Source organism: Abramis brama (genome assembly GCF_963993115.1).
Source record: "Abramis brama genome assembly, chromosome: 13".
NCBI classification, from domain to species: Eukaryota; Metazoa; Chordata; class Actinopteri; order Cypriniformes; family Leuciscidae; genus Abramis; species Abramis brama.
In genome coordinates this window covers 6,701,396-6,711,217 of record NC_139975.1, presented here as the reverse complement: position 1 = coordinate 6,711,217, position 9,822 = coordinate 6,701,396, and the positions used below count along the sequence as shown (strand labels likewise).

Sequence of the window (9,822 nt, the reverse complement as noted above, 5' to 3'; positions counted from 1 at the left end):
ATGAGAGTTTCCCAGCTAACAGGGAATGTTCTCAGAACTTGCAGTAACATTAATAGAATGTTCATTCAAAGTTATCTGGTCTTTAATAATGTTAGCAATGTTTTAGTTGGACGTTCGTCTAACATTTGTTAAATGTTACTACTTTTAGGATGCTTAGAGAACATTCAAACTTTGGATATAGTGGAACCTAAATACCTTTGAGACCATATTTGTAGTGTTGAACATTGACAGTAATATGATACAAATTATTTATATATTATATATTTTTGGACAATCAGTTGCTTTTAAAATCTTACGGCAAATCTTCCTGATAGGAAATAATACGAAAACTACACTAATTCAATACTAAATTTATGAGCAAATCCAATTTCAATTACATGAACATGGTCAAAACATGTAAAATTGCGTTTTTAGTTTAAATGCTCATGTGGTCGAATGGATTTGAACAGCTCTACTTGCCTGTCAATCAACCACTGCAGGAGGTTTAAACTTAGCCAGTTACCAGAGTTGGAGAAAGTTACTTTTAAAAGTAATGTGTTACAATATTGCGTTACTCCCTAAAAAGTAACTACAGTCGTGCTCAGAATTAATCATACCTCTGGTAAATATGATCAAAAATGGCTGTAAAAAATAAATCTGCATCGTTTATCCTTTTGATCTTTCATTCCAAAAATTGGCAAAAATCTAACCTTTCATTGAAGTAAAAGAATTGAAAGTGGGGAGGAAATCACATTATGAAATAAATGTTTTTCTCCAAAACACGTTGACCACAATTATTCATACCCCTAGAATTTTTTATGAATAAAATATCTCTGAAGTATATTCCCATTAATATTTACCTTTATTTAGCACACCAGGGTGACTAGGAACATGAAATTGTCCAGCTATGACTTCTTGTTTCACAGGAGTTTATATATGAGGAAACATAAAGGCCAAATTCCCTTAATCATCCATCACAATGAGTAAAACCAAAGAATATAGTTCTGATGTGCAGCAAAAGATTGTTGAGCATCACAAAATAGAGAATGGCTGTAAGAAAATAGCTAAAGAATTGAAAATCCCCATTTTGACCATCAGGGCAATAATTAAGAAGTTATAATCAACTAAAGATGTTACGAATCTGCCAGGAAGAGGACGTGTGTCTATATTGTCTTAATGCACGGTGAGGAGGAAAGTTTGAGTGGCCAAAGACTCTTCAATAATCACAGATGGAGAATTGCAGAGATTAGTTGAGTCTTGGGGTCAAAAAGCCTATAAAAAAAAAATCAAACAACCCCTACATCCCCACATGTTGTTTGGGAGGTTTTCAAGAAAAATGCTCCTCGCTCCTCCAAGAACAAACTCCAGCATATTCAGTGGTCAGACACGACTGGATCTTCAAACTGCACAGGGTTCTGTGGTCAGATGAAACTAAAAAAAGAGCTTTTTGGCAGCAAACACGTTAGATGGGTTTGGTGCACACAAGGATAAAAAGTACCCCATGTGTACAATTGAATATACCATTGGATCTTTAATGTTGTGGGCCAATTTTTCTGCTGAAGGTCCTGGACTTCTTATTCAGATACATGGCATCGTGGATTCTATCAGATATCAACAGATCAAAAATCAAAACCTGACGGCTTCTGCTAGAAATCTTATAATGGGCCGTGGTTGGATCTTCCATCAGGACAACGATCCAAAACAAACATCAAAATCAACACAAAAATGTGTTAGGGAGCACAAAAAGCATCTGCCATGAGCGTCCCAGTTCCCTGACCTGATGAGTGGAGTGAACTGAAGAGAAGAAGCACCAGCATGGATCTGGGAATCTGAAGGATCTGGAGAGATTCTGTATGGAGGAATGATCTCTGATCTCTGGTCAGTTATTCTCCAAACTCATCAGGCATTATAGGAGAAGACTCAGAGCAGTTATCTTGGCAAAAGGAGATTGCAAAAAGGTATTTAATAAAAGGGTATGAATAATTGTGGCCAATGTGTTTTGGAGAAAAACATTTATTTTATAATGTGAATCCCCATTGGTTAGGATTTTGCCAATTTTTTGAATGAAAGATCAAAAGGATAAATTATGCAGATTTATTTTTTACAGCCATTTTTGATCATATTAACCAGGGGTATGATTAATTCTGAGCACGACTGTAATTGCATTACTTAGTTACTTTTTAGTAATGCATTACATTACATTTTTCTCATCTGAGCTGGGCATATATTTTTGGCAAATGTAAAGGCCCTTTCATTCCAAAAGTGAAAATGCAAAAGCAAGTGCAAATTCACATCTGTACAGTAGAGGGCGCAGCTCAAACAAACCTTTCAGCTGTGAGAATAGAGAAGGTTCAACACGTAGGCTACTTTAACAATAAAAAACAACAACATAAATTTGATGTTGAAGTAATTTTTTTGCTTATTAGTACGATTGAATTAGATCTTACAAGGTCAGCAGAAAAGACATTGGTCAATAACGTGAGATTAAATACATACATTATATTTGTGTAATTTAACAATTATTGCAGGTTTGTGTAACATTCTGAGTTCGTATTTCACTGTTTTTATTCATTTGGAGGAATACTGAATCAGTTTTTGTGCAAGTGAGATGTGTAAATTCACACTCACATCCAGTCTAGATAGTATAGCCTATCATGTTCACACAGCAACACACAACGCCTCACGAACTTACTCACGCTTTCTCTCAAAAAGGGGACAGGAGAGCTATCGGTCAATACATGCATGGGAAAACAAAGTAACTTGCATTACTTATTTGAAAAAGTAACTCAGCTATTTTGTTGTAAATTTGAAAGTAATTACTTTAGTTACTTGGAAAAAAGTAATCTGTTTAAGAAACTCGCGTTACTTGTAATGCCTTAAATGACTATCCGATTGAAATGATATCGACAATGTGACAGAGGTCACGTGAATCTGAAGTTCTGTTATTACATGCACATAACTAAAATAACTCAGAATTTTGCTTGCAACATCATGTTTTTTCACGCTTCCTTACGTTCTTTCTTTTGTTTTCATATCTCTCTGTGCTTTATCGACATGCAATTTCATTCAACCAGTCAAAACGCACCTCAATACCAGTAAACAGGGCCATAGGGCGATCAATTTACAGCTCATGTAATTGACAAAAAAATATTTTTTTCTAGATGATTGGGAACATTAATGGGTATAGGTATATTAAAACACACTGATTGTGCGAGTGAGCTATAGGTATTCAACTTATTTAAAACATTACTTAAAAAACATTAAAGTCTCAGCACCTGACGGGAGACAAGCATAGCCTATTATGTGGAAACAACAACGTTCAGGATGTGCAAAAAATCAGATAACTATACCTGAGACCGCAGGTTAATTTATGACTTTTATCTTTTCTTGCTGACTCCTCAAGTTTGGTTAAAACCCATGATTTCCAACCCATGGTTTCACCCCCACCCCAACTCAAAGTTGAGCATTTTGATTGGATGTTGTGTCTCTCAGCTCACACCTTTTTTTACACTTTTGTTTGGCAAATGGGGGGGTGGAGGCACCCTGCAGTTTAAGAGGGGGTCACCAAAGTTAGAGCTCTGTTTCTTACCCACCTTCTTGCTCATTCAGCCTGCTGCACTTTTGTGCACACGGGTCAATTTATCAGGATACTTCGAGGACTGCACAGAGACCTGGAAACACTGTATTTTGGGATTTTCAGGCCTAGTGAGTGGTGAGGACCACTCATGTCCCTCAAGAGTGCATTTTTTTAGCCTTCTGCACTGAGATAAGAGCTACTTCTGCTATCTGAGACAAGGACTTTTTCATATTTTTATTGACTTTAGCCAGTTTAACCTTAGGAACAATGGCTTATTTACTAGTTATACTAGTACTGATACTAGTTTCAGTATCTGAGGCATTTCATCTGGAGAACATTGGTCGTTTTGACTGGCAGAAGAGCCTTCGACCAGGTGAGGGATGCCCTAAAAAGTGCCACCCTGAGAGGTGCCCAGATGTTAGGCAGCTGCAGGGTTGTCCAGCCGGGCTGGTTCGGGACCAGTGCGGGTGTTGCTGGGAGTGTGGGAACGATGAGGGGCAACTGTGTGACCCGGAGCCCCGGTCCGGGTCTTCTTTCTACGGGCGCTGTGCTGAAAGTTTGCGCTGCAGAGCTCCTCGCAGAAACCCCACAGGTGAGCCCAGAGCCGTCTGCGTGTGCAGCAAGCAGGAAACACTCTGCGCTTCTGATGGAAAGACATTTAAGAATATATGTCAGTTTCGGGCAGCCCAACACAAACAAGGCAAAGGTCAGACGTTGACAATGGTGCACCACGGACCCTGCAAGACAAGTGAGTATCTCTGAACAAACTGATTAATTCTTTATATATATATATATATAGATAGATAGATAGATAGTATACATATTGTAATTCCCATTATTCTCAATGGGAGTTTTCATTACTGCAACTTTCTACAGTGCATTTAACTTTATTATGGTAAATACAACATGTTTTTATTTTATTCCATTTAAAATATTGCAGCACAACAAATACTACCATGATGCATAAACATTTTACAATTCATATATTTTTAAATATCTTAAACATTAAATTATTAAAATTAAATAATTATATTCCAACAGGTAATTGCTATATTCCCCATATTCCCCCGGGGTTCATGGACAAGGCTTAAACCTATAGTCCAGATTAAAATGCATGTTAAGCTGTTTTAACTGAAAACAACTTGATCTATCATATCTTAAAATATATCAGTGCCTTGTTTTGTCTCAAGATGCACCAGTAATGATTTTTCTAAGGCATGTTTATAAAAGCTACTTAATGTTCTAAATAAAATAAAGCCTAATCCTGGCTTAATCTAAACTCTGTCTGTGAAACCGGACCATTATATATTAAATTATATATTCACATGACAATAATGAGAATGTGATTTTTTGCATTCATGTAAGGAGAATTGGGTGAGGGTACTACATTGTCATAAACATAAAATCACAATGCAAAAATTAATAGTCCTAAAATGCTTCATTTTCTTTCAACAAAATATATTTATTTATTTATTTTTTTAGTGTTTGCCGTAAAATGTGGCCTGGGCATTTATTGACAGAGATTTACCCTTCTAAAGGCCTGCAAATACTTTTCTTTTTGCCATTTGATTTTTTTTTTGTCTATGTAGGCTACTTGACTTGTTTGCTCTGCTACCTCACCTAAAGTAAAGGCTGCATCATTTTAGTATGAATACATCTGCTAATGTAAATGTATATACATATAGATGTAAATGTCCTCTCATTGTCATGGACATACACTGAGTGCCAACATAATCCCCTCATTTAAAAGTTTTGTCATGGAAAAGGCCAAATGAAAACCCATTTGTTCAACTGTGGGAATAAAAATTCAGCCATTAGGTTTGTGTTTACCTTACCGTCATGTTTAAGATTAGCAGCTCGTAAGTGTCCAATCTCACACCTTAAAATAATTAACTGAGCTAACCAAACACAGCACAAATGGCCACCGCAAATACAGAAGCTGCTGTGAAAGAACCATCCACTAGCAGAGATTTGCTTTGGGATAGCCTACTTTTTAACTTTTATTTGACTAATTTAAGCTCTCATTTTTCCTCCCTTCCTATTCAAGCTTGTGCTATTTTGAACAATTGCTGAAATGTTGTACTACTAGCACTTCTCGTGTTTATGATGAATCGCTTGTATTCCTCAATTGCAAGTTGCTTTAGATAAAAGCCTTTGCTAAATGAATAAATATAAATGTAATCAGTTCCGCTAAAGTTCAAAGTTTACATCTTCTGCTAACTTTACAGAACCAGTTATCACTTACGCTCCCCGTGACATCGTCACAGCCAAAGGAAGTGATGTCATCTTTTCCTGTGAGGTGTCGTCGTATCCACTGGCTTCCGTCCAGTGGAGGAAAGAGGGGGACGTTATTTCTTTTCCTGCTGATGATTCAAGCACGGCTGTACAGGTACGTGCACATACAAGTGAACAATTTTATAGCAACATCCTACAAACTGTCATCAGAAATCCAAGGTCTGCTTACAATGGTAGTCATATACTTTAGTATTTTTCATTGCATTGTCTATATAATTGAAGCTTTAACAGACAAACTCAATTAAATTCTCACACCAGGTTTGCATTCTAGTCACAGTTCTGGTTTTGTTAAATGTGCAATGGTGTGTTTCTGTAATGACAGGCCCGTGGAGGTCCGCGGAGGTTTGAACTGACCGGCTGGCTCCAGATTCAAAGAGTCGGCCCGAACGATGCAGGTGTGTACACGTGCACCGCCAGGAACACCTTCGGAGAGGTGTCTGCCTCCGCCAGATTACAGGTTACACGTGGAGGTATGTCTGAGAACACTCATTCAGAGACACAGACATGGCCTTTAGAAAACAAGGTCAGAGGTGAACAAGCTGAAAAAACAAGATCGTTGGGGCTGCTTCCACACACTCACAGACACAAACCCCACTGTTTAAGTGTTGTACGCACACACTTATACCTGGAGGAATATGTTATTGTTCAGAAGTTGCTTGTTCATAACTCGAGAGACTTGGTTCCATTTAAGTATCAATAATGTTTCTCCTGAAATTCCTAGGGAGAAATAAAAATAGACACAAATGAGTCCGCCTAGCTCAGATAGTTTGGTTTTGGAAGAATATAATGACAAATATAGTTAATATTTGAGATCTCTGACTTTGATTTCAGATTTTGGTATTTTAGCAATCTGAACACAGTTTGGGACCCCGCCAAAGTCTCTTCTGAAACTCTGTATATGAGATTTCTGGAAGAAAATTTCCCTGGAAGATTTCTGGAAGATTTTTCTCAGAAGAAAAATCCGAAAGATTATATATAATCTTTCTGATTTTTATATATATATATATATATACAGTACCAGTCAAAAGTTTGGAAACATTACTATTTTTAATGTTTTTGAAAGAAGTCTCTTATGCTCATCAAGCCTGCAGTTAAAAAAACAAACAAAAAAAACAAAACAGTAATATTATGAAATATTATTACAATTTAAAATAATGGTTCTCTTTTTTAATATACTTTAAAATGTAATTTATTTTTGTGATGCAAAGCTGAATTTTCATCAGCAAGTACTCCAGTCTTTGGTGTCTTATGATCCTTCAGAAATCATTCTAATATGCTGATTTATGATCAATGTTGGAAACAGTTGTGCTGCTTAATATTTTTTTTTATAACCTGAGATACTTTTTTCAGGATTATTTGATGAATAAAAAGTAAAAAAGAACTGTATTTATTTAGAATAGAAATCTTTTGTAACAATATACACTACCGTTCAAAAGTTTGGGAACAATAACTTTAAAAAAAAAAAGAAATTAGTACTTTAATTCAACAAGGATGCGTTAAATTGATAAAAGGTGATGGTAACGATTTATATTGTTAGAAATGTTTTTATTTTGAATAAATGCTGTTTTTATGAATAAATGCTGTTAACGTTTTACTCATCAATGAATCCTGAAAAAAGTATTCCAAAAAAATATATTAAACAGCACAACTGTTTCCATCATTGATAATAACTGAGTATCAAATCATCATATTAGAATGATTTCTGAAGGATCATAAGACACCAAAGACTGGAGTACTTGCTGATGAAAATTCAGCTTTGCATCACAAAAATAAATTACATTTTAAAATATATTAAAAAAGAGAACCATTATTTTAAATTGTAATAATATTTCATAATATTACTGTTTTTTTGTTTTGTTTTTGTTTTTTGTTTTTAACTGCAGGCTTGATGAGCATAAGAGACTTCTTTCAAAAACATTAAAAATAGTAATGTTTCCAAACTTTTGACTGGTACTGTATATATGTAACTTTCTTATTATTAACCAGTTTCATGTTAGTTGACTAGTATTTTTCTTGTGCACTAGTGAAAGATGATATCCTCATCTAATTACAATGAAAAGTACTTTTACACGGCAAAAAATTACTTTCTTCCTCAGTGTTTTTGTCTTGTTTTCCAGTACAAATACCTAAACATTATTAAATCGAGACGCATTTACTTGAGAAACAAAATTACTTCCTGAAAAATCTATCAAAACTTAGAGGCTTCAAAACAAGAAAAAAAGTGAAGACACGTTTATTTTTCTCACCTCACTGGCAGACATTTTTCTTTTCTTTTTTTAAGTGTAATAAAGCCACAAAATTTTTATAATTGTGTTAGAAAACAAGAGTTGTTATCTTGTGTCATTTTGCTTCTTAAGTAAATGTATCTTGATTGAAGAATGTTAAGGTATTTGTCCTGGAAAACCAACAAAAAGAAAATAATTTTTCAAATCAAAATTCAAAAATCAACATTTTTGCAGTGCAGTAACCTAATGCAAACCACAAATTCCCTTTAATTTGAAAATTTTTCTTGTTTTAACACTGAAAAATATCCATCCATACTGCAGAGAGAGGTCTGTTGGGTTATTCCTGTTATCTCTGTGGTCAGAAAAGACATGTGAACGCACCAACAGTGGGAGCTGATCGATTCACATTGGCTATTTCAAAGCTTATCATCTCCTCATCGCCAAAGGTGAACTTGGCCTTTCCGAGAATCAGTCAGGGCCGACGATAACCGTACACCAGCCGAGGGCTTTCTGCAGCAGCAACGTAAAGGCTGGTGATGACAGGAGGTCGAGAGGGTCCTAGATGGGGGGAGATTTGGAAGGGAAAGGGAGAAGGGGTGGAAGGGCTTGTGTATTATGTGGCAGGTCGTTGCTGTGACTGTCTGGCTGTTATCTCTTTCTCTGGGGGGACTGTTCCTTTAGACGGCCCCTTATCTGCACCACCAGTGCCTGCCCCCCACCCCTCGTTTCCCGGAACGTCCCGACTGAAATGAACTCTGGGATGGGTGGCAGTGAAAGGTGACTCTGGACACAGGACAGACCTTTTCCTATAGGTTAAGAGAAAAAGAGAAAGAGAAGATTTAAATATATCATGCGTGTTTTACAGGACGCTATGGGCATATTGAGAAAATGCTGAGCTTTCTAAACAATTTTTTATTTAGTATGTTAATTAATAGATCCTCTTAGAATGCTGGCTGTTCAATGCATATTCACTCTGTTAATTAAAAAAAAAATCTACTAAGAATTATTGTATATTATATTAATTACATTATATTAAAAAAATGCATATTTATGATGAATCATAAATAATTAATACAATTAATCAAATTGTTTTCCCTTTATGTTTTCCAGGTTCTCAGCTGAACAAAGAGTTCCGGCAAAAAGAAAACGGAGCTTATAGAATATCAGGCGAAGAGGAGAATGTCGATGACGAAGATTACGAAGGCCAGCCAAGTGGATATATGTATTTGTAGCATATAGATATTATAAAAACATAGCATTTAATCACAGATGTTTCGTAAGCTCACCGTAAAATGTGTACTCTTAAAATATAGTTTTTTTGCCTTTTATGTGTGGCCGTTGTATATAAATCCAAATAATTTCTATTCACTCTTGAGATTTGTACTTTAAAAAATAGAACTTAATTAAATAGTTGATTTACTCGTCGAGTCATTTATTGTTCAAAATGCATGTCAGAAAATCTACAATATTTGTGGTTTGTTTAGACAGCCATTATGCAAAAGTGCACGTGTGTGCCGGACTTCTCTAAAAGCCAAAAAAAAAAAAAAAAACCTGCCATCGATGCTGCCGTGACATGCATTTCCCCCGAAACCATTCCCTGCTTTTGAATAAAACATCAGCATCGTCTCTCCTCGCTTCTGGCTTCTCGAAGACGCTCAGCAGAGGAAAAAAAGCACCTAGGTTAAGTTGTTTGAAAGCTCTGGTATTAAGAGGCGTTTTACACTTAAGAAGTTGGTTTCGCTGGGT

General features: G+C 35.8%; 1 protein-coding gene across 1 annotated transcript; it reads left to right on the top strand.

The window, feature by feature from the left end:
* Positions 1–3,823: 3,823 nt before the first annotated feature.
* kazald2 (Kazal-type serine peptidase inhibitor domain 2) lies at positions 3,824–9,496 on the top strand (the record flags this gene model as incomplete). The annotated part of the gene is made up of 4 exons (XM_084133009.1): positions 3,824–4,304; positions 5,785–5,945; positions 6,174–6,321; positions 9,187–9,496. 4 exons carry the CDS (start codon positions 3,824–3,826, stop codon positions 9,306–9,308), a joined length of 912 nt encoding a protein of 303 aa, XP_083989135.1. The 3' UTR covers positions 9,309–9,496.
* Positions 9,497–9,822: the final 326 nt, after the last annotated feature.